Genomic DNA, 26591 nt, shown 5'->3' with positions numbered 1-26591 from the left:
GAGCATTGTTAAAAAACAAAACAAAACACAACTACTGAGGCATGCAACAAGATAAAGGAATCTTATGGACATAATGTTGAGTGAAAGAAGCCAGACACAAGGATATATACTGTGTGATTCCATTTATATGAATTTCAAAAAGAGGCAAAATTAATGAATGGTGATAGAAGTCATAGTAGTGGTTACTTGGGGGTGTGGGTTCACTGTGAAGAATGTGTAAACTTTATGGTATGAAGGAACAATTTCATAACTTGGTATATATGGTGGATACATGGATATATACATGGGTAAAAATTCATTTATATTCCTGTACACTTTACTGTATTAAGTTATCTATCTATATATATAATCTATATATATAAAGAGGTAATATGCAAATTGTATGGGACGTCGTAACGTCACTACCACTCAAGAGGAGGCTGCATGAGCAGGTGGGTGGGAAAGTACTGTGTGCGTGGTGAGGCAAGCCATGGATGGCGCAGGCCCAGAGAGAAGAGGGCCTGCCAGCTGCAGCACGCCGGCAGTCCCGCTTCTGCGCGTGAGCTGCAGAGGAAACACCTTTTCTGACTGCTCATTGGCTAAGCTCCCGGTATGCCACTTGCAGTGTTCTTGGTAACTTGGGTAATAAGAATCCAAGAAGGTGATCTAGGGTTTTTCCACCTCACTCCTGGAGGAAAAAACAAAGATCCACTACTGGAGGGGCTAAGAAATGTCATATCCTTCCCTAGCCAGTTTGTCTCAATGGATAGAGCCTCGGCCTGCGGACCACAGGGTCCAGGTTTGATTCTGGTCAAGGGCATGTACCTAGGTTGCAGGCTCCTCCCTGGCTGGGGCTCAGGTCAGGGCTCATGCAGGAGGCAACCAATTGAGTGTCCCTCTCACATTGATGTTTCTCTCTGTCTTTCCCTCTCTCTTCCATGCTCTCTAAAAATCAATGGAAAAATATCCTCAGGTGAAGAAGAAAGAAAGAAAGAAGGAAAAGAAGGAAGGAAGGAAGGAAGGAAGGAAGGAAGGAAGGAAGGAAGGAAGGAAGGAAGGAAAGAAGGAAGGAAGGAAGGAAGGAAGGAAGGAAGGAAGGAAGGAAGGAAGGAAGAAAGGAAGAAATGTCTTATCCTATGAAAGAGACATCTTGAAAATGCCTAAAGAAAGTTTGTCATTTTTTCATGGTGAAGGGACTGGACTCTGTGTTGATGAAAACACCTTGGGGGCTGCGGCAGCCAGCAGTGGCAGCAACAGCGGGGTGATGGGGGCAGCACCTTCCCCTGATCATCCCGCTTGCCTCCCGTAGAGGGAGGCCAGACTGCAGCTTAGGCCTGCTCCACCTGGGGAGTATGCCTAAGCCATCAGTAGGACATCCCCTGAGGGCTCCCCGACTGTGAGAGGGAGCAGGCTGGGCTGAGGGACCCCCCCCCTCCCATGCACAAATTTTTGTGCACCAGGCTTCTAGTCCTATATAATAAAAAGCTAATATGCAAATCAACTGCACAGCAGAATGACCAGTTGCTATGACATGCACTGACCACCAGGGGGCAGACTCTCAATACAGGAGCAGCCCCCTGGTCAGTGTGCTCCCATAGGGGAGCACCGCCCAGCCAGAAGCTGGGCTCACGGCTGGCGAGCACAGCAGCAGTGGCGGGAGCCTTTCCCGCCTTTGCAGCAGCACTAAGGATGTCAGTTGGACATTCCCCCAAGGGCTCCCGGACTGCAAGAGGGCACAGGCCAGGCTGAGGGACCGCCCCCCAAGTGTATGAATTTCATGCACTGGGCCTCTAGTATTTCACTGTTAACCCAAAGTAAAGGGACTATAACAATGTAGTTCAGGCTATCTTCTTGTCTATAATACTAAGTCCTTTTGCTTGCATAACACAGTCCTTGTCGTTTGAATGAATGGTATGATTGTTCGTTCTACCAATAGCCACCCACTGTGTACCTGAGTACATTCTAAGAGAATCAACAGCAGACTAGGGTTTGGCAATGTACATTATCACCTACAAACATAGTAAGACCTCTTAATTGACTTGTGGCCAACAGTCAAAGATTGAAAAATGATCCATCAAATAGTCCTATGTCCACAGGGTATTGTCCTGCTGAGTTGATAATTCTTATTTTATACAGAAAGAAATTTGGTCAAAGAAAATTTAAAGAGCTAGTTCAAAATTATGTTGCTAGTCAGTATCTGATTGGAAAATAGAATAAAAGTCTGCCAAATAAGTTGCTCTATGATATAGGTTAGAGTAGATAAAGAAGGAGAGAAGGAAGCATTTAAGAAAAAGAATATTACCAGGGAATCCAGGAAGGCCTGGTTGTCCTTTTGCTCCAGGAGTCCCGGGTAATCCAGGCAAACCAGTATCTCCCATAGAACCTTTGATACCAGGATTCCCTGGGTATCCAGGCAGACCAGGTTCACCCTAAAAATTTGAATAAAAAGATAAAACTAAAGTCTCCCCAGTAGTTAGATTATAAAATGACATAACATTTATAGACCTTTTACTATGTGTCAGGCACATTACTGAGTGATTTACATAAATCACTTCATTTAATCATTTCAACAGCCCTTTGAGTTAGACTTTATCATAGCTTATATAATTAAAAGCCTAATATGCAAATCAAATGAACTGCAGAATGAAGGGTGGAATGACTGGTAGCTATGATGTGCACTGACCACCAGGGGGCAGAAGCTCAATGCAGGAGCTGCCCCCAGCCCGCAGGCCCCAGGCCAGTCAAGGCGGGTGCCAGTGGGGGCCCCCTCCCAGATCACCCTGCCAGTCTCTTCCCACAGAGGGAGGTGACCGGCTGAAGCGGTGTGGGGTGGGGCCGGCGAGCAGGCAGCGCCAGGCCAGCCAAGGCAGATGCCAGCGGGGGGCCCCTGATCGCCCCGCTGGTTGCACCACAGATCAGCCCTGATCGCCAGCCAGGCCTAGGGACCCTACCCAAACATGAATTTCGTGAACTGTGCCTCTAGTCCATTTGTAAATAAGAAAAGTGAATCTTGGAAAAGTCAAGTGCTTAATGTTGCTAGTAAGTGGCAGAACTGGTATTTGTACCAATGTCTGTCAGACTCCAGATGCATTATTCTCATTAATCCTTAACAACACCATAAGAAATATACTGTTATTATCCCCATTTTACAGTGATTCAGCTGGTAACTGGTGGAATTTGGATTTAGATCAAAAGAGTCTGATTTCAGAACCTGTGATCATCAGCCCTAGTATGCTACAATAAAATTAATTGCTTAGAATAAGCATGTCAAACAAAGCTACAGTAGAGTCTACTGCAAAGTTTTATTTCATTTTAACATAAAGAGGTCTATCAACTCTTTAGTGGACATCTCAAATCCCATTTTCTCCATGAAACCTACCAAGACAAATAGAGCTTACCCTAAGAATTTAGTTCAGGTTCTTATTTTGTCATGTCTATAATGGTTTTTCATATACATGTCTTCACTCTTCAATTACATTGAAAATTTCTTTGGGGTCAGAGACAATTTGTGTATAACTATTTTTGTTCAATGAACATTTGCATTAAGTTTTCTCCTAATGGAGCCTTAGAAAAATTCGTACCCAATTTCACAAATTAAAACAAAATTTTCCCAATAACAATGAGAACATGCCATAACTTTATATTTACAACTATCACAGTGTTCACTGCTCTGCTCACGAGGATTGTGACCTACCCAACAACGTGTTAGTGTGCAACATCATCTGCTGAATACTTCCTTCTTAATTTAGCAATTATGCTTGACTAGGCAAATAAGATCATTTATTTGTGACTCAATTGTTTCTGCATTATAGTAAAAGCCTTTTCAACTTATGCCTTTTACAACCAATTTAAAAATAATTAAGAGTCTTGGGATATAAATATATATATACATTTGTATAAACCTTTATAAATCAAATGTCAGCACAGTTTTACACACATAATAGGTATATAACTAAATTTTTTATTGGATTGGTTCCATCTTAGGTATTTACACACAGAAAAGCTTTGAATAAAATATCATTATTCTTCTTGTTATTTATGAACCAATGACATTTATATGCCAAAATAAAATACAAGAAGAAAATTCATATATTCTGCTAATAGTAAACCTGAAAGGCAATAAGGCAATAGATAAACTGTGGTAAAGTATGTTTAAGTTCCACAAATAACCCAATCTATAATTTCAACCCTCACATGTTACCCAATACAGTTCTTATCACTACCGTATGGCCCTAATACTTCAAACCAAGTAAACTGTAAACAAAAAGTAAATATTTTACCAGGGTTTCTGAAAAGGACTAAATTTGATAGTTTAAATTTTATCTAAACTTTTATTATTCATATATGCTTTCAGAGAAAACAATGAGCTTCAAAAAAAGTAAGCAAGAAGAGATAAAAGAGAGCACTCAGAGAATCAACAAACTGGCCAGGAATCCTGTAAATCACTCTGAAAAGGGGAAATTATGGTTTATTTACATTTCTAACAAAGGCCAGACATGACTTGAATATACTTAAACCACAATTATGTACATTTGTTCTTCAGGCTTTTATAATAGACATATAACATTATATTAGTTCAGAACTACAACATAATGATTAGTTATTTGTATACATTTGAAAAATGATCACCACAATAAATCTAGTTAATATCTATCACCTTACATAGTTAAAAATTTTTTGTTCTTGTGATGAAAACATTTAAGATTAGCTCTATCAACTTTCAATATACAAAAGAGTATTATTAATTATGGTCACCATGTTGTACATTACATCCCATGACATTTATTTTATAGCTAGAAGCTTATAATTTTAAAATTTTATTTTTGCCCTAGCTGGTTTGTCTCAGTGGATTGAGCGTAGGCCTGTGGACCTAAGGGTCCTGGTTGGATTCCAGGCAAGGGCACATACCTCAGTTGTAGGCTCCTCCCCGCCCAGGCCCTGGTAAGGGCGTATGTAGGAGGCAACCAATGGATGTGTTTCTCTCACATTGATATTTCTCTCTGTCTTTCCCTTTCTCATCCACTTTCTCTAAAAATCAATGGAAAAATATCCTCAAATGAGGATTAAAAATTTTTATTCGTCAATTACAGTTTATTTTCAATATTATTTTGTTTTAGTTTTAGGTGTATAGCACAAAAGTTAGAGACGTGTATATTTTACAAAGTGATTCCCCTGATACTTCAAGTATCTACCAGGCACCATACGTATTTATTACAATATTAATGACTATATTTTTATGCTGTACTTTACATAATCATAATTATTTTGTAACTACCAAATTTGTACTTCTGAGCCTCTTCCCCCTTTTCACCCAGTTCCCTAAAGTCCCTCCCCTTTGAAAACCATCACTCTGTTCTCTGTATCTATGAGTCTACTTCTACTTTTTAATTCCCTTCACCCATTTTGCCCATCCCCCCTGCACCCTCCCACTTTTGGCAATTACTAATCTTTTGGTATATCCATCAGCTGATTTTTTCTTGTTGTTTTCATTTTATTTATTTATTCTTTTAGAGTCCATGTATAAGTGAGATGACATGGTATTTGTCTTTCTCTGACTTATTTCACTTAGAAAATGCCCTCAATGTCCATCTATGTTTTCTCAAATGGCAAGATTTCCCTCTTTTCTATGGCTTAATAATGTGATATATAATTTATATATGTATATCATTTTCTTTATTCATTCATCCATCAATGGACATTTAATTTGCTTTCATAACTTGGCTATTGTAAATAATGTTGCATTGAACATGGGAGTGCATTTATCTTTTCAGGTTAGTATTTTTTTTCTTATAAATACCCAGAAGTGATATTGCAGAATCATATGGTAGTTCCATTTTTAATTTTTTGAGGACCCTCTGTACTCTTTTCCACAGGGTCAGTAGATATTTATATCTGTCCAAAACGTCTATGGAGACCTTTCGTGTATAAAAAAAGGTTCATGAAATTTGGTCCTGTCCAAACCGTTCACACTTAGGAAACGTCCCTGGGTTCGAATAGCCTACATTTCTTTCCACTTTGCATTTACAGAATCCTAATAATAAAAGCCCAGGGTTGTAACTTGTAATGACTGATCACAACCAAAGGCTGACCAACCGGAAGTCAGTGCTGGGTTGCCATGGCCACCTTCACAGCCGCTGCCACATGCTGTGGGCTCAACTGGTTGGCTCCCCCCAGCCCATAGGAGACTGGCGAGCTGCAGCTGGTGGAAAGCAGTGAGCCCAGGCCGAGCCGCCCTACGATCACAGTGAGAACAGGTCAGGCCCAGCCGCCCCGCAATCACGGGGCGAACAGGCCAGGCCGAGCCACCCCGCGTTCACAGGGTGAACAGGCCAGGCTGAGCTGCCCCACAATCCCAGGCGAAGAAGCTGCTCTGCTGACCAACCTGTGCTAGGGACCTGTTCGGGCGCATGGCGCGGAGTCCGAGTCCTGGGCCTCTAGCCTGCAGCGCAGGAAGTCTCCCTCTCCCCAGAGTTAGGAGCACCAGCCTAGGTCTACCCAGTGGCCTGGTCCTGACAGCGGGGGTGAGTTCCTGCAGGCTGGGGTTTGATCCCCACGCATTAGCAGTAGGAGACCAGTACCTTTGTTATTGCTGTGTGTCCGGATTTTAATTGGACAAATGCCTGGCGTCCCGGGCTCCAGCTTAGCAAAATCTTTTAGGAGGAGAATTCTGTCTGGGTTCCCTCAAATTCCCTCAGCCCCTACTCATCCCTCTGTAAAGGCGCAGAACAAGTGAGGCCCCTTAAATAAAAATTAGAGGTCTCCAGCAACGGTGGGCCTCTCTCATCACAGTCATTTGGACTGGATGGCATTTGAGTATTTATCTAAGTACCATGACAGAGAAACACAAGCTCAAGTCATGATCTCTGCCCTTAAAAAATTCACAATCTTATTAGAGCGAGTGGATGATAAGCACAGTAATAACATCAGAATGTAAGGCAATAATACAGAGACGAACAGAGGCAATTGTTAGGATGACGTTCCAATAATTAGTACAAAGAGTATGTGCTGTGAATTAAATTAAAAAAGTATGTGTGGAAGTAGCTGCTTCATGAGTATGGCATCCCTTCCTATTTTAAAGGAAGCTGAGTCCCATGTGAACTGTGTACTATGCTATGATATCTGAGGCACAGGACAAGGGAGGCCCTAAGTGTACTATGCTTTGATATTTGAGTCATTCTTTATTGTTCAATGTGATTTATTTCTGTATGCCTCAGTTTTGTAATAGTTAAAATTACTAAAATAATACATCTTGCTATAAAATATTACTAGAAGATCAAATGATCAGGTGACATTTATTGTTATTTTCTATAAATGAACACAATCTCTGTTATGCTAAAGTGATAGGTATTATAGAAATATTCAGATAGGGAGACCTACAGGCTTGATTACAAGTGAAGCTTACTATCACAACCCAAATTTATTGCTTGAAAAAAAAGCAGGGAGCCAACTAGAAACTGAACCAAATATAAGCCCTTGAAGGGCAAATGTAAATTGGATAAGCTTTGCTATTACAAGAGCAAGAAGAAAAAATTCAGATTCAAGAATGAAAACCACATTGCATCCACTCTAAGTAGCTGTTAAAGGAAAAGAATTATATACTATGAAAATACTTAATACAGATTGTAAATACATTTGTTCAAAGAGGATTTCCTAGAGTAGGTGATATTTCAGTTAATTTTTTTAAATGTGAAGAGGTTAGTTAGATAAGAAAAAGGTGTAGGGGTCACGAATTGCAGAGGGTGCAGGCAGGGCTGAGGGACCCCCCCTCCATGCACGAATTTCGTGCACCAGGCCTCTAGTTAATACATAAAAATACAATAATGTTTCATCGGTCCAATAATTATGCTCTGGCTGTATTTCCAACAATAACCCTTCTTTCCTCAGTAGCCTAACTGATAAAGAAACATGGGGTCAGGTAGATGGGTCTGGATCAAACCTTGCAGGAGATTGGGATTTATATTAACCATGGTACAAAGGTCTCCACGAATGTTTTTGAATAGGAACAAATTTCAGTGAGAAATTTATTTTTCTTGCATAATTGCTCTGGCTAAGACTTCCAGTACTATGTTTAATAGGAGTGATTAGAATGTGCACCCACCCTTGTTTTTTTCCTGATCTAATAGTAAAAGCTTTCAGTCTTTTGCCATTGACTATGATATTAGCTGTGGGATTTTCATAGCTGTGGCTTTAATTATGTTCAGGTAGTCTACTACTGTTTACTAGTTTGGTGAGTGTTTGTTTGATTTTTAATCCTCACCAGAGGATATGGTTATTGATTTTAGGGAGAGGAAAGGAGAGAGAGAGAGAGACAGAAAGAGAGAGAGACATTGATATGAGACAGGAACATCAATTTGGTTGCCTCCCATCCTCACCCTGACTAGGGATTGAACCTGCAATCTATATATGTGCCTTGACTGGGAATCAAACCTTCAACCTTTTGGTGTATGGAACAATGCTCCAACTAACTGAGCCACACAGCCAGGGCTTGGTGAGAGTTTTTTTTAAATTATCATTAAGACATTGAATTTTTTTCAAATGATTTTTCTGCTTCAATTGTAATGACCATGTGGATTTTTCCTTTCATTCTCTTAATGGGATATATTGCATTATTGACTTTTGTATGTTGAACCATCTTTGCATTCCAGGAATAAATATCACTTGATCATAGTATACAATTCTTTTAATATGCCATTGAATTTGATGTACTAGTATTCCGTTGAAAAAATTTACATCAATATACATAAGGGATATTGGTCTGTAGTTTTCTTATAGTATCTTTGTCTGGCTTTGAAATCAGGAAAATACTGACATTATCCTAAATAAAAGAGGAAATCTGCAAATTGACCATCACTCCACCACAAAAAATGGCGGCGCCCACAGCAGAGGCAGAGGTTTCCATAACACAAGATGGCTGCACCCACAGGGGAGGCTGAGTTCCAGTAATGAGCCTTAATGAGCAATCAGCAGGGACCTGAGGCTGCGCCCCCCCACCCCCGCCCCCGTGGGGCTTGACAGGGGACCTCAGGCTGTGCCCCCCATCCTGGCACCAGGCCGAGGGACCTCAGGCCATGCCCCCCACCTGGCAGGGCTTGATGGGGGACCTCAGGCCATGCCCCCCACCCCGTAGGGCTTGACGGGGGACCTCAGGCCATGCCCCCTGCCCTGGTTCCAGGCTGGGGAACCTCAGGCCACTCACCCTGCCTGGCAGGGCTTGACGGGGGATCTCAGGCTGTGCTCTCTGCCCTGCGGGGATTGATGGGGGACCTCAGGCCACACTCTCCGCCCCAGCACTGGGCCAGGGGACCAGAGGCTGCACCTCCCGCCTGGCAGGGTTTGACAGGGGACCTCAGGCCATGCCCCCCACCTGGTAGGGCTTGATGAGGGACCTCAAGGTACGGCCCCCCTCCCCAGTGCTAGGCCAGGGAACCTCAGGCTGCCCACCTCACCCCAGGCCTGGGGACTGCAGGCCACGCCCCCCACCCAGCGGGGCTTGACAGGGGACCTGAGGCTGAGCCCCCCTCCCAGTGGGGCTTTACGGGGGACCAGAGGCTGTGCCCCGCTCCTGGCGCTGGGCTGGGGGACCTCAGGCCATGCCCCCCGCCCCGGTGCCAGGCCAGGGGACCTGAGGCTGGACCCCCCGTCCAGCAGGGCTTGACAAGGGTGAGACTGGCCAGGTCTGGATCTAGCCCAATGGGGGTGGGGCCAGCTGGGTCTGAGTCTCGCACGATTTTGAGGCGCATGTGGGTGGGCGGGGACTTGACTCTGGGTCCTGTGGTGTGCCCCAAACTCTGACAGGAGGAAGATTTTCATATACATTTTACTAATTGTCTTTCATCTCTGACACTTCTATTATAGAGAAAGGGCAAATAGCAATATTAAAATATTTCCTCTAATTAATCACCTTTTAATGTGGATGAATTTTGTGCACCAGGCCACTAGTATAATATGTTTGAAAGTGTTCCCACCTTTTCAGTTTTTTGGTAGAGCTTGGCCTAACATGAGAATGTTCTATGTTCCCTAAAAAAGTATACTTTGCTGTTGTGGGAAAGAATATTATATATATGTCTGTTAGGTTCAACTAAAATTGCCCATTTAAAAAACTGGTTTATTTGCTTTCTTATTGAATATAAGAGTACTTTATGTATTCTGAATAAAAATCCCTGACATGATTTGCAAATATTTTCTCCCTTTCTGTGGGTTGTCCTCTTACTTTCTTGATGTCATAATTTACAACATAAAATTTTAAAAAATTAACATATTCCAATTTATATTTTCCTTTGATTGTTTGTACTTTTTATGTCATATCTAAGAAATCATTAACCTAACGCAAGGTCAGGAAGATTTAGTCATGCTTGCTTCTAAGATTTCAGTAGTGTTAGCTCTCATATTTAGGTCAATTATCCACTATGGTTTAATTTTGGTTTATGATATGAGTTAGGAGGTGCAAATTATTTAATTTGCATATAGATAGACCCTTGTTCTAGCAACATTTGTTAAAAAGATTTTTCTTTCTTTTCATAATTATCTTAGCACCCTTGTTGAAATAAATTGACCAAAATGAATAGGTTTATTTCTGGGTTCTAATCTATCCCATTGATCCTTATGTCTATCCTATGCAAGTAATTACACAGAGTGGATTGCTAAAGTTTTATAATAAGTTTTGAAATATAGAAGGGTGAGTCCTCAAAATTCATTCTTTTATTTTCAAGATTGTTTTGGTTATTCTGGGTCCCATGTATTTTCATATGAATTTTAGGGTCTGCTTGTCAATTTCAGCAAAAACGCAAACTGGGATTAAGATAGAGATTGCTTAGAATCTTAGTATGATTAAATTTTAATAACGATTGAGTTTAGAAATATTATGCTGTAGTAAAATAATGTTATAGACTTCTGGTGAAGACGACAGTGTAGGTAAACATGGTACTCACCTCCTCCCACAACCACATCAAAATTACAACTAAGCCACAGAACAATAATTTAGAACTGCCTGAAATCTGGTTTAATGGAAATCCTACAACTAGAGAATAAAGAAAGAAGCCACATAGAGACTGGTAGGAGGAATAGACATATGGAATAGGCTGGTCTCACACCCATGAAAGGCAGATAAAAATCTTGAGGGATATCTTGGTTGTGGAGTACCCCCTGAGGAACAAGGGGTCTCAGCCCCACACCAGGCACCCCCAGCCCAGGGTTCCAGTAACAGGAATGGAAGTCCTCATAACTTCTGGCTGTAAAAACCACTGGGGCATTTATATAACCCACAAAGTAATCATCCCAACAAACCTTGCACCATCAAATGTCCAATCACTGGGTTATGAACCTGAAACTATACTGTACCTCAACTTTAATTGAAAAAAAAATATATATATATATATGTGTGTGTGTGTGTGTACATATATATATATATGTGTGTGTGTGTGTGTATTCTAGAGGCCCGGTGCACGAAATTCATGCATGGGGGGTGTGTCCCTCAGCCCAGCCTGAACCCTCTCCAATCTGGGACCCCTCAAGGGATGTCCAACTGCCTGTTTAGGACCAATCCCGGCAGGATCAGGCCTAAACGGGCAGTCGGACATCCCTCTCACAATCCAGGACTGCTGGCTCCCAACTGCTCACCTGCCTGCCTTCCTGATCACCCCCTAACCGTTTCTGCCTGCCAGCCTGATCACCCCCTAACCACTCCCCTGCCAGCCTGATTGATGCCTAACTGCTCCCCTGCCAGCCTGTTTGTCCCAACTACCCTCCCCTGCAGGCCTGGTCACCCCTAACTGCCCTCCCTTGCAGGCCTGGTCTCTCCCAGCTGCCCTCCCCTGCTGGCCATCTTGTGGTGGCCATCTTGTGTCCACATGGGGGCAGCCATCTTTGACCACATGGGGGCAGCCATCTTGTGTGTTGCAGTGATGGTCAATTTGCATATTACTCTTTTATTAGATAGGACAGAGGCCTGGTGCACGGGTGGGGGCCAGCTGGTTTGCCCTGAAGGGTGTCCTGGATCAGGGTGGGGTTTCACTTGGGGCATGGGGCGGCCTGGGTGAGGGGCCTGTGGTGGTTTGCAGGCTGGCCATGCCCCCTGGCGGCCCAAGCGGAAGCCCTGGTATCTGGGATTTATTTATCTTCTGTAATTGAAACTTTGTAGCCTTGAATGGAGCCAAGCCTTCTGCTTGCTCTGTGGCCACAGCCATTTTTGTTGGGATTTATTTATCTTCTATAATTGAAACTTTGTAGCCTTGAGTGGAGGCCTGGGCTGGCCAGGGTGTGCGGAAAGCTTGGCTTCCTCCATTGCCAGGGAAACCCAAACCTCCTGCTCGCTCCATGGCCACAGCCTTCTTGGTTGGGTTAATTTGCATACTCACTCTTGATTGGCTGGTGGGCATGGCTTGTGGGTGTAGCAGAGGTATGGTCAATTTGCATATTACTCTTTTATTAGATAGGATATATATATTTTAAAAAGGAGGCGATAATTTATTTTAATAAAGGATAACTGTAGCCAGTCTAACTTCCAGTTATAAAATAAATATGCCATGGGGATTTAATGTACAGTATGGTGACTATTAATACTGTATTGCATATATCAAAGTTGCTAAAAGAGTAACTCTTAAAAGTTCTTATCATAAGAAAAATAATTCTGTACCAATGTATATAACATCTATGTAAGTCTAGATGTTAACTAGACTTATTGTACTGATCATTTTGCAATATATAGAAATATAGAGTCATTAGGTTGTACACCTGAAACTAGTATAATTTTGTATGTTAATTATACCTCAATAAAAAAATTAAAGATAAAATAAAAATAAAAACCAGTGGGTATTGAGGTTGAGAGAAACAGAGAGCTGCTGGATTCCCAGGTGTTCCTCTTAAAGGACCCATGCATGGACTACATGGACTCTCTCCCTCTGAGCTCCAGTGCTGGAGCAGCAACTTGAGAGGCACCATGGACATACAGGGAGGAACTGAATTGTCCGACACCAGCACGAGTGTTTCGGGGGCAGCTTTCTCCTACAGGGAAGTGCTGGCAGAGGCCATTGTTCCTTTTCTGAGGCCTCCCCCACAGAGCCAGGAGGTGGGCACCATATCTTATACTCCAATAACCTTGCTCACACTGTTTGCCTCACACTGTGTTTCCCTGAGGTCTTGCTCCACCCAACTATCAGGCGTGCCCAGGCTGGTTCCAGTGACTTTTCCATAAGAATGGCCTGTCTTGGCTCATGCTTCAGATTTTCCTAAAAATCTCTCAATCAGTATTTGGCTTCAGTGTGCCATGTACTCTTGCTAAGTGGTACCAGGCCTGGTACTAGCAGCAGTTGGCCTTGGTTCACAGCTTGGCCTAGCCTGGGCACCTCCAAGCCCAACAAAAGTAGCATTTATCTGCAGATTGCTTTGTAGATCATGCCAGGTGGCCCTTGTCAGAAGACAGGCAGCAAATGACTCTGGCCTACACCTCCCAGTAAGCCCCAGAGCCAGCACACCCAATGGACAGCTTCAGAATATATCAAAGCACCACTACCCAAACACCTCCACAAACAACACACTCAAGGGGCAGACTAAGCAGGCACCAGAGCCTTGCTGAAGTAAATACTCTCCAGAGCAGTGGGCCCCTACATAGCTGATCCTCCATGTTGGTTGGAGGTTCAGTAGTCAGCAGTTGCTACCAGTCTCTCCCATTGATATGCCAATAGCAATCAAGGCTCAACTATAAGAGGAGGGTGTGCACATCACACATAGGGGGCACAACTTGAGTACCCAGCTTGGGTGATCAGGGAGGCTGTGCCACTTGACACTATAGATTACCTACTACATTAGGCTGCTCTACCAAGTCTGAGAGACATAGCATCTCTACCTAATATATAGAAACAACCACAGGGATGTCACAAAAATGAGGAGACAAAGAAACATGTCTCAAATGAAAGAATGGAACAAAACTCCAGAAAAAGGACAAAACAAAATGGAGGCAAGCAATCTACTAGATACAGAGTTCAAAACACTGGTTATAAAAATGTTCAATGAACTTAGAACTTCAGCAGCATGGAAAAGGTTACAGAAACCATAAAAAGAGCCAGTAAGAAATGGAGGACACACTAACTGAAATGAAGAATAAATTACAGGGAAGTAACAGTAGAATAGATGAAGCAGAGAATCAAATCAATGATTTGGGATATAAGGAAGCAAAAAATACCATTCAGAACAGGAAAAAGAAAGAATTAAAAAAAAAATGAGGATAGTGTAAGGATCCTCTGAGACAACTTCAAGTGTACCAACATTTGCCTCATGGGGGTGCCAGAAAGAGAAGAGAGAGGGGAAGAAATTGAAAATCTGTTTGGAAAAAATAATGACAAAAAACTTCTGTAACTTGGTTAAGGAAATAGACATACAAGTCCAGGAAATGCAGAAAGTCCCAAACAAGATGAATGCAGAGGCCCACACCAAGACACATCATAACTAAAATGTGAAAGGTTAAAGATAAAGAGAGAATCTTAAAAGCAGCAAGAGAAAAACCATTAGTTACCTATAAGGGAGCTCCCATTAGACTGCTAGCTAATTTATCAATAGAAATTTTGCAGGCCAGAAGAGAGTGGCAAGAAATATTCAAAGTGATGAAAAGCAAGGACCTACAACCAATATTACTCTACCCAGCAAAGCTATCATTTAGAATCAAAGGACAGATAAAGAGCTTCCCAGACAAGAAAAAACTGAAGGAGTTTATCACCAACAAATTAGTATTATGTGAAATGTTAAAGGGTCTTCTTTAAGAAGAAGAAGAAAAGATAGAAAGTATAAATAATATAATGGCAATGAATATGTCTATTAGAAACTGAATAAAAAACAACAATGAAATAAATGAGCAAGCGAACAGAAATAGATTAATAGATACAGAGAACATTTCCATGTTTGCCAGGTGGGAGGTGGTTTGGGGGGATGGGTGAAAAGGTAAAGGGATTAAGAAGTAGAAATTGGTTGTTACAAAATAACCATGGGGATGTAAGTACAGGATAATGAACATAGTTAATAATATTCTATAAGTATGTATGGGGTCAGAGGGGTTTGAGATTTATTGAGATGATCACTTATTAAGGTAATGTGTAATGTCTAATCACTGGGGTGCACACCTGAAACTAATATAATAATGTATGTCAACTGTAATTGAAAAATAAAAAAAATATTTAAAAATAAAAATAAAATTGAATAAAAATAATGTTATAGATTCATATAGTTCCAGTCATTAAATTTAAGAGTTTTAGAAATATTAATTACCATCCATTCTAGCCCTCTCATTTCACAGATAAATACTAAGTAAGTGTGCTTTATAATTTAAAAAGTGTTTTTTAAATCTAATTGAAGCCTCACAATAACTCTGTAAAATAGGTAAAATAATTATTCTATTTCTATTTTCAAATAGATTTTACTGACAAAGTAATGGAGATGCAAAATAAGTAAGTGACTTATAAGGTTATATAAACAGACTCAAGACTCAAATTTCTGCAGACTGATTTCTTTTCAAAGGTTTTTTACTGTACTATATTAATTATACCTTTTAACTAACAGGAAAATACTCTCATAACTATGATATATTTAAAATAAAGTCCTCATCTGACCTTTTACCACTATCCTTATTTCTTTTTTCTTTTATTTTTTCCATCACCATTTATCCCCTTTATGCCTTCTTATTTCTTAACAACTCAATAATTTTAGATTTTTTTCTTGTGCTTGCCATCCCCCAATCATACTATTATGTTTCCTGAAAATTATATTCTACTCCTTCTTTATTATACATCATTTATCATATATCACTTGTTTTATACAATAGTATGGCACTATAAATAAGAAAATGTAAGTTGACAGCATATAAAAAGATATTAATAATCAGTGGGAAAATATGCTTGATCCATGACCTTTAAAGGGTTTTTTGCAATACATTAAAATCCCTTTGGATTTCAGTTATAACTGTATTGAAAAAAGTCATATGTTGTTGGTACATTTGCCTTTATTAACTTCTTTGGCTCCACATTTAGTCTCTCAAATGGTGGCAGTGTCAACATTCTTATTGTTGGCTATTTAATCTATAATTGCATTTACATTAGACTTAAAGTTCACTTACAGTGTTATCACTTTTTGTTGTTTTGCTGCATTTTTATATTTATTGATCAATTTCCCCTTTTATTATCCATTTTTGTTAAATTTCATGTGTATTTAGAGACAAAGAGGCAACATGATTACATAGTTTGCTATTAGTGCATGAAGGGAGTAACCGATTTTTGTGATTATCATTGAAATAATTTGGAAGAAGTGAAATGATTGTTCACTGATAATGATGCACAGCTGTTATTTACATAGTGACTTATGAAGAGGTAATATACCATGGTAACTAAAATTTGAATCATGTTATTGTGAACTGATGTTATTTAACTGAAGTGGGGTAACAAATTTGTGCATATCAGAATATGCAAAGCAAGGATTCCCTGTGCTTAGTGTAACTGAGCTATGAAATGTTATTTTTTCAATGTGTTACCATTCTAAGATAAAATACTACCATTTGAAAGAAACAACAGTGTACTTCAAATACATAATTTCCTTGTTTTGTCAGTTTTCCAAGTATTCAAAATTAGTATAGAATTTGCTTATTGAGATATACTTGAAGGATGCATAGAAAATCTAAAAGCTAGCATCTTGCTTGAAGAGTTGAATATATTGAGGACATTTGCCAATTGAAGCATTTTCTGCTGCTACCCATTATAATTTCAGAGGTGAGTTATTATGGCAATTTGGGTTCTATTACACAAATTTTAAGATTCACTGAGTCAAGAAAAAATATGTATGAACAAATTTATAAATGTTTTAAATGGCATTTCAAATCAATGAGTAAAGAATGAAATTTCACCTCACACAACATACATAAAAAGTCAGTTGGGTTAAAGATGTTAATGTAAAAAACAAAATCAGGAAAGTACTGAAAAAATTATATAGGTCAATTTTATAATTTTATGATATAAAAGTCTTCATAACAGCCAGAAACCAATGCTCCTGATCTTCCCTACCAAATCTGCTTATCTCAAAATCTTTCCTATCTCACTATGTAGCAACTCCATTCTTTTAAGTTGCTCAAGATAAAATTTTAGATTCATCCTTGATATCTCTTTCTCATATTCTTTTTTTAAAAAATATATTTTATTGATTTTTTTACAGAGAGGAAGGGAGAGGGATAGAGAGTTAGAAACACTGATGAGAGAGAAACATTGATGAGCTGCCTCCTGCACACCCCCCACTGGGGATGTGCCCGCAACCAAGGCACATGCCCTTGACCCGAATCGAACCCAGGACCCTTTAGTCCGCAGGCCGACGCTCTATCCACCGAGCCAAACTGGCCAGGGTCTTTCTCATATTCTATAAGCAAATAATGCTGACTTGACCTAAAAAAATATATTCAGATTCTGACCATCTCTTATTTCCACTACCACCACCCTGATCCAAGCCATCAACATTTCTACTTTTTATATTTTAAATAGTGCCATAACTGGTCTCACTGTTTTCATCCATATTCCTCTATGATTTATTTCCATAACAGGAGCTATGATTTTTTAAAATTAAATTATAGTTATGTGACTCCTTCCACTCTCTTCCCATTTCACTCAGCAGTAAAAGCCCTTGCTATAATCTACAAGGATCTAGATAATCTACTCCCCATTACCAACTTGATCTCCCAATCTCACTTACTCTGCTTAATCCACACTAGCCTCACTTATGTTTCTCAAACATGTCAGCTGTATTCCTGCCTCAGTGTATTTGAATGATTCCCTCACTGCATGAGGTCACTTGATTAACTGTTATTAGAGAAGCTTTCCCTTATACTCTATTTCAAAATGTAACAATTTTAAACAATTCCTATTCCCAAGCCTCACTTTACTTTTGCCATATCTTCTAACATACTGTAAACTTACTTATTTTGTTTATTGACTAGATGTAAGTTCCACGCAGGCAGTGAGTTCATTTCTTTCTCTTTCTTTCTTTCTTTCTTTCTTTCTTTCTTTCTTTCTTTCTTTCTTTCTTTCTTTCTTTCTCTCTCTCTCTCTCTCTCTCTCTCTCTCTCTCTCTCTCTCTCTCTCTCTCTCCTTCCTTCCTTCTTTCCTTTCCTTCTTTCTTTCTTTCTTTCTTTCTTTCTCTCTTTCTTTCTTTCTTTCTTTCTTTCTTTCTTTCTTTCTTTCTTTTTTTTCTTTCTTTCTTTCTCTCTCTCTCTCTCTCTCTCTCTCTCTCTCTCTCTCTCTCTCTCTCTCTCTTCCCTTCCTTCCTTCCTTCCTTCCTTCCTTCCTTCCTTCCTTCCTTCCTTCCTTCCTTTCATTTTTTTCTTTTTATTAATTTATTGGGGGAACACTCATTAAGAAAATTATATAGTTTCCAGGTACACAATTCGAACACACATCACCTGTACACTGTATTGTGTGTTCACCATCCCACGTCAAGTCTCCTTCCATCACCATTTATTCCCCCCTATACCCCCCTCCTTCACCTCCCCCCACTCCCCCTCTCCCCGGCAATCACCACACTGTTATTTGTGCCCATCAGATTTTTCTCTCTCTTTTTTTAAAATATATCTTTATTGATTTCAGAGAAGAAGGGTGAGGGAGAGATAGAAACATCAATGATGAGAGAGAATCATTGATTGGCTGCCTCCTGCACTCCCCCCATGAGGATCGAACCCACAACCCTGGCATGTGCCCTGACCAGGAATCAAACCATGACCTCCAGGTTCATAAGTTGACGCTCAACCACTGAGCAATGCTGGCTGGGCTCTTTTTTGTTTCTTTTTCGCTCAATTCCTCCACCCACCAACCCAATCCCTCAATGTCCTCCCCTGACAGCTATCATCCTGCCTTCTCTATGAGTCTGTCATCTGTCTTTTTTGTTTGTTTGTTTGTTTGTTTTTAATATATATAATTTTTTTCTTTATTGATTCGAGTTCATTTCATTCATGCTCTATCTCCAGTACCTAAAACAGTACCTGGCACACTGTACATACTCAATAGATATTTTTTTCAATAATTAATGAGTATAAAATTTACCTATGTAAAAATTTAAACTTCTACATGATGAAATACATAGTAAACTATGTTATAATACTAACAACTTACTGAGAAAAACTATTTGGAACACATATAATAGATAACGGATGCATTTTTGCTATTTATAAAGTACTTCTGCAAATCATTAGGAAATATATAACCAAATCCCTTCCTTAAAAATGAGGCAGAGTATGAACAGACAATTTGCAGAGAAGGTATAAGCATAAGAAATATCACTTGAGGAAAAGTCAAATTTAAACAATGATGCACTAGTTTTCACCCATTAGGTTGACAAAATTAGAGATTGATAAAACAATATTTATAACATAAGAGAAAATAGAAAATTTATTACACTGATCAAGCTATAAAGCTATATGACAGGAAAATTTGTCAGTAACTATCAATATTAAAAATGCATTTATATGATAGGCTCTAGCAATCCTACTCAGAATTTATTCTGTGACAATATTTACCAAATAATATTATGATATGTATGCAAGATATGGATAAGAATCAAATCACATGCAACATATGTTTGTAATAATGAAAGGGTGGAAACAATTTCACTACTTATAATGTTAAATTATTTATGGTTGACTCACACAAAAACCCTATGTAATAAATAGGGAATATGCTAATTGACCCTCATGCTGTAGCAAAGATGGCGGTGCCCACAGCCAATAAGGAGGGAATATGCTAATTGACTGCCCCACCCACAAAGATGATGGCGCCCACAGCCACAAGATGGCAGCACCCAGTCCCCTCAGCCCTGCCGGGGCAGCAGGTGTGCTGCAAGGGGTGGGCCAGGCCACTCCGAGCACATGCCTCTGGAGTCCCTCAGTCCCCCAGCCACCCAGGGCCAGCCTGAGGTGCAGGCAAGCCTTGGATGATGGCTGCCCAGGCGATGCCCAAGGTGCAGGCAAGCCTCAGATGTAGGCTTCCCAGCCTCCCAGGGCCGGCCTGAGGCACAGGTAACCAGGGCCGGCCGATGCTTGTGCTGCCAGCAGTGGCAGCAGCAGAGGTGTGATGGGGCATCGCCTTCCCCTGATCGCCAGGTTGACTCCCACCCCTGAGGGCTCCTGGACTGTGAGAAGGGGCAGGCTGGGCTGAGGGACCCCCCCTCCAGTGCATGAATTTTCATGCACCGGGCCTCTAGTACTATATAATAGTGAAAGACATTGTGGAATATATTTATGGGCTAATAAGGAAAGCTAGCTAAAATTTACTAAGTTACGATAGCTAAGTCTAGAGTTCATGTCTGTAAATAAAAGATATATACATTTGGAAGAAGCAGCATCATTTTATGTATCGATAACATTATAAAAATGCTTCCAATTATAATTGTCAGGTGCTTTCCATTGTAAGATGCTCCTCAATATCCGAGATTTTTAAATTGAGTAAATTTGAGTCTTAAAAATAAGCCATCTATAACATACACATACACATATATATTGTAAATTATAGTCTTTGTACACTATTAAAAATAAATTATTTTAAAAATATCATTCAGTAAATTCTTATCTCAGTGGGAATTTTCACTAAGTCTGTGAAAGTTGAGTGACACAATTTCTCTTCAAAAACTCTCTAGCTTTGTGGTCTAACTGAATGATTAAACAATACTATAAGACAAACAACTGACTGGGAGCAAATATTTGCAATATATATTATACACAATAGATGCAACTTTGCTAGTTATAAGGTACTTCTACAAATCAGTAAGAATTATTATCTTTTTACATAGAATTAAGAAGTTATCAAATATTTGTTGAGTCCATGATTCTAAAACAAGTTCTAAATCTGATTGCTTGTCCAACATCACCAAGTTTTCTCATGGACTAGGGGCATAGAGGGATATGGAAAACTGATTTTTGAAGAAGTACCTCAGATATGCAGTTAAGAATACTACTGCACTTTTATTAATTGCCTAAGTTACAAAAAAAAGCTGAAGTTACTTCCTTTATAAGTCTTATCACATTGATAATAATAATAATTGGACAAAGACGAACAACCATATCACTAAAAAGGGTAAATAAAACCAAAAGCAGGCAGAAATATGCCTTAGGGTTACTGAAACATGCAAAAAAAATTAAGATTATCAGAAGTTTCCCTCCTTTTTTGGACTGGCTGCTGCTAGAAGCTATCCATTGTCCAGGGGTCCTCAAACTTTTTAAACAGGGGGCCAGTTCACTGTCCCTCAGACCGTTGGAGGGCCGGACTATAGTTTAAAGAAAAAACTATGAACAAATTCCTATGCGCACTGCGGGCCCAGTACAAGTCAGCTGCTAAGCAGGACAGGCAGCAGCACCCGGTGGGCCAGATAAATGTCCTCGGCAGGCCGCATGTGGCCCACGGGCCGTAGTTTGAGGATCCCTGGTCTATATTATCATGAAAGCGCAACAGAGAACTCAGAAGGCTGATGGACCTTGAGCTTTAGCAAGGGCTAAAAGCTATGCACCAATTGTTCTGTTGAGACAATGGTGACTCAAGCAATTTCTTGACCTAATAGTTTCAAAGTAAATCTTTACTAATATTTACTGACCTTTAAGATAGTCTGACTGCTACTAGATTGCCTGCTTGACTAAGGGCAAGATGTGTATTCTAAAATTGAATAAGAGCTAACAGGGCCTGGGCCCCAGTGAAGCCTTTCCCCTAGAGAAAGGTTCTTCGCCTGACCCCCCATGATTTCTAAATTCATATTTCTTGTCTAGTGTATTCATTTGTGTGCAGCCCTTCTCCAGAGCCTGAACCCTAGCCGTGCTGGTTGCAGCTTCACAGGTTGCAAACCCTAAAACCTATCTCCTTATTAAAATAAGAAAAAAGAGAAGAAATGAATTCTTGCCTATTCCAGTCTATAGTTTATTTAATGAAGAATTAGGAATGAGTACAGTATTATAGAAAAATCACATCTGCTCAGGCATATGTCTAGAATAGGATTACCTTTGTGCCCGGAAGACCTGGAATACCAATGCCTGAAACACCAGAATCACCTTTCTCTCCTTTCTGTCCAGGTAATCCTGGGGAGCCAGGTTGTCCAGGAACTCCAGGAATACCAGGGGACCCTTTTATACCCTGAGGGCCTGTTGAAAACATGTAAAATGCAATATTTTACAAAATACCTTTTATTTGTGTCATATCTGTCATGCATATAACCAAACAAAAGATTTTTTTTTAAATAACTCTACAAATTCTGCTGTATAACAATGAGCTTTACAATCAGGATCTTATAAAAGCCTATTCTATAGGAAGTTTAAGTGAAAGGAGGTACAGCTGGAAAAAATATACAAGTTTGTAAAATTTTACTTTTAAGGTTTCTAAAGTTCTGTCCCTTAATTCCTAGTTCAAATATTTGTATAATAAGACAGCTTTTCCCACTAATTAACTTACATATTGTCTCAGTTTGATTCTATACACACCAATCACTTTTCTGATAACAAAGATAGTGAACTATCTTCCTTTAGTGGATCTAAATACTTGGGAGAGCCCTGACCAGTTTGGCTCAGTGGATAGAGCGTCGGCCTGCGGACTGAAGGGTCCCAGGTTCGATTCCAGTCAAGGGCATGTACCTTGGTTGCGGGCACATCCCCAGTAGGAGGTGTGCAGGAGGCAACTGATCGATGTTTCTAACTCTCTATCCCTCTCCCTTCCTCTCTGTAAAAAATCAATAAAATATATTTTAAAAAAAATACTTGGGAGATTTCATTACTCACCTGGAAATCCCATATCACCTACGTTTCCTTTAAGTCCCGGTGGTCCTGTAAGTCCTGGCTCCCCAGGGAGACCAGGGCTACCCTTGGGACCTAGAAATGTCAAATTGGTAAAATTAAGACAAGTCATCAATATTGAGGCTTCTTGGTTTCCTGGAATGGATCATAATTAAAATGCAAGTATGGAATTGGATGGATCCAATCTTAATACATGATCAAGTTCCAAAGACTTAACCTAGCATAAAATGGGCAAGAAATCTCCTTCAGATCATATTACAATATAATCTCAATAATAGAGGTCTCCTAATACAAATTTATTTTTAAAATGAAAAACTTTTACAAGGACACCTTGTTTCTTGCCAAAAACTATTACAAAACCCTGAAGTCTCATTTGTTGTATTTGTATATACTTTACTGTATTAATCACAGATGAATACAATATAATGAATCTGTTTTTAAAATATTCTGAAGTAGCTTTCCCATGTAGATTCTGATTATGTGAGAGCAAAAAGAGGAAAGTGGTAATCTGTCATGATATAACCCAGTACATTAGGCCAGGGGTAGATTAAGTATTGATGGAGCGGTTCTGGACTGTCACCTCCAACAGTCATGGCTGCTCTGCTCACACATTCTTCTTAGAGCTTAAGTGCTTGAGCTCTAAGGTCCCCAATGTTGCCTTAATCAATTTTTCATTGATTTTTTTCTTTCACAATTGCTTTAACTTGGGGACGAGAAAGCAGAAGAAGTGAAGGATATAAAGAAAGATAATTTCCTTTTCCAACTACATTAAGGCAATGTCGTGCAGAGTCTAAAGCAGAATAACGGACCTCAAGGGTTCTTATGAAGACGGGACCTGGTCCTCTTTATTCATTAGGGGCCCAAGTAAAAGAAAATGGCTTCAAATGCAGCAAGAAGCTGCATTTGGGACCTAGAAATGTCAAATTGGTAAAATTAAGACAAGAAAAAAATCTATGTTGACTGTAAGAGAATACATAATTAATACTGTAACAGACTACCAAGATAGATTGTAAAATTTTCATCCCTTGAAACTTTTGAAAAAATAAGCATCTATTTTTAAAATCATGTGTTTAACATGGCATAATTATTGACCCTGTCTAAAGGCTCCTACTAGATAATTGTCTTATTTACTTATGCTGCAATTTATGTAAATAAAACCCAGCACCTTACTTGGATATACTTCTGATTCTGTGTAACTCTGCTACTACCACAAAAAGAAAACAATACCAAAGCAAAACATCCTACATGTCTTGACTATTGATACTTGGGCCAAATGGCAACATTTTTGCTAAAGAACACCATGTTTCAGTAGCTATTCAAGGATATTGCCATGACCATATCCAAAATATCATCACACATGACAAATACATAATTAATTTTTTGGGTTCAGGATCAGCTATCCAATTTCTACAGGTAGTCTATTATACCTACCTGGTGATCCTGGTAATCCAGGTTTTCCAGTCAGTCCAGGTTGCCCTGGGTCTCCAGGCAAACCCTGGTAACCTTTTGGCCCTGAAATTCCAGGTATACCTTCCAAAGATGAGAATAAGAGAGACAAGTTAGGCTGATATTATTAATACATTAAATTAATTTGGCAAAGGAGGAGCACCAAGATGGTGGCATAGGTAAACACCTGTATTGCTGCCTCCCACAACCACATCAAAATTACAACTGAAAGACAGAACAACTATCATCCAAAAACTGTGGGAAAGCTGGCTGAGTGGAAGAAGTACAACTAGAGAAGTAAAGAAGAAAGCACATTGAGACTGGTAGAAGGCGTGGAGATGTGGAGGCAGAACAGGCTGGCATCCAGGTATGACGCTTTTTTAATCGGGAGGGAGATACAAGCTCCCGCTTGCTCTGAGCTCCAGTGCTGGGCGAAACTTTGGGGGACCCAGACACTTATGAGGATAAACTGGACTGTCTGGCATTGGGCTTTCTTCCTGACGGAGGTGCTCGCAGCAGTCATTGTTCCTGAGCTGGGACCTCCCCGGTGCAGGGCTGACTGGCAGCCATTGCTGTTTGCTCCACCCTGGAGATTCCCTTAGACCCCACCCCATCCAATTTACAACCCCACCCAAGTCATGAGCAGAGGCTTTTGCATATGAATGGCCGGTCCTTTCTCAGCCTAAAACCTGTCAAACTGCAGTTGGGTCATGAAGCCCCAAAGCTATCAAAAGAAGGCAAAGGCCAGGACTGCAGCAGCCTGCCTTGCTTCACAGCTGGGCCTCATCTGGGCACTTCCAAACCCCATATAAAGAGGAGGAATCTGCAGATCTCCCTGTACCTCCTGCTGGGTGGCCCCAAGCAGTGACTGACTTTGCACCTCCTTGGAGATCCAAGAGCCAGTGTACCCAGTGATCAGTGTGAGACCATGGCAGATTACAACTCTTCACATCCATAAGTGACACACTCAAGGGGCAGACTCAGTGAGCACCAAAGCCCCACTGAAGAAAGTCCTGCCTATAAGGGTGTCTCCTGCACAGCAGCTCTTCCATTGTAGACACAGGTAGTCCTCACAGCCAATTGGTCTGGAGGTAAACAAACACAGGGATGCAGCCAAAATGCAGAGACAAAGGAATGTGTCACAAATGAAAGAAATGGAAGAAAGCAAACTACTGGATATAGAGTTCAAAACCACAGTTATAAGGTTACTTAAGAATCTTTTAGAAACCTATGAGGAACTTAGTGATACCTTCAAGGATCTTAGTGAGAATGCCAAAAAAATGGAAAAGGACCAGTCAGAAACTAAGCATACCCTGACTGAAATACAGAATAATATACAGAAATTCAACAGTAGAGTAGAGGATCCCAATAATAAAGTCAAAGATTTGAAATACGAGGAAGCAGAAAACACCCAATGGGAAGAGCAAAAAGAAAAAAGAATCCAAAAATATGAAGACAGTGTAAGGAGTCTCTGGGACAACTTCAAGTACAACAACATCCGAATTATGGGGATGCCAGAAGAAGAGAGAGAGCAAGATATTGAAAACCTATTTGAAGAAATAATGACAGGGAAAAAAGATGGCGACCGGTAGGAAGGTAGGGAGGGAAAGTGTGTGAGAGAGTGAGGGAGCAATAGAGGAGTGTGTGGATGTGTGTGGGTGTGTGTGTGAGTGAAATAGGGATAGTTAGATCCTGCAGGTCTTCTAAGGGGCTGCCAATCCAGGCAGTCTTAAATGGCAAAACCCCGCAGCCACCGCAAACACTCCAGGGAGGACACCGGCGGCACAGAGACCACGCCATCTTGAAGAACAGAACTGCTGGAGACTAGGATCCTAGCCACGCCACCACCCAGTCTGGTCTCAGTAGCAAACCAGGACCCTTCAGCCATTCTGGTAAAAGACCTGTGACCACAGCTGCAGACCCAGGGACACCAAGACTCCAGGCACCCTGGCCACAGATTTCTGTGAGTCACAAAGCCAATCCCCCTCTCCTGCTGCCCCCGCGGCAGCAGCATAGGAACTGCCAGACCCCGGCCGCACAATAGTGCTTTCTGCACACACACACAGCAGTGGCAACTCTAACTGACTTTGGGCCTTGGTGTCGGACATGGGAAGTTTGTTTACCGCGACCAGGCTCTGCACTCAGGCAGGGAGACTGCTGAATTCGACTCTAGGTGCGCATCCTTGGGGAGATTGTTTTTTGCGACCAGATCCTGCACCCACGCAGGGCAGGGAGACAACGCTGAATTTGAGCCTGGACGTGTGAACTCGGGGAATTTGATTCCCACGACTAGGCTCTGTGCCCAGGCAGGGAGGCTGTACTGAATTTGAGCATAGGTGTGCATCCTTGGGGAGACTGTTTTCTGTGACCAGATCCTGCGCCCATGCAGGGA

At 40.7% G+C, this 26591-nt stretch overlaps 1 protein-coding gene across 2 annotated transcripts in view; it reads right to left on the bottom strand.

Annotated features, from left to right (window-relative positions):
* Positions 1-26591, bottom strand: part of COL4A5 (collagen type IV alpha 5 chain) — a 365159-nt gene that overhangs the window by 98978 nt on the left and 239590 nt on the right. For both annotated transcript variants that reach the window (XM_080651978.1, XM_080651979.1), the window contains exons 34-37: positions 24185-24283; positions 22739-22828; positions 21969-22108; positions 2282-2408 (exon numbers count right to left, since the gene is read on the bottom strand). In XM_080651978.1, the coding sequence (XP_080508104.1) occupies positions 2282-2408; positions 21969-22108; positions 22739-22828; positions 24185-24283 (456 nt within the window). The remainder of the gene's footprint in view (positions 1-2281; positions 2409-21968; positions 22109-22738; positions 22829-24184; positions 24284-26591) is intronic.

This window comes from Plecotus auritus (genome assembly GCF_963455305.1).
Source record: "Plecotus auritus genome assembly, chromosome: X".
Lineage (NCBI taxonomy): Eukaryota > Metazoa > Chordata > Mammalia > Chiroptera > Vespertilionidae > Plecotus > Plecotus auritus.
The sequence above is the reverse complement of the archived record's forward strand: the minus strand, read 5'-3'. Positions and strand labels throughout refer to the sequence as shown.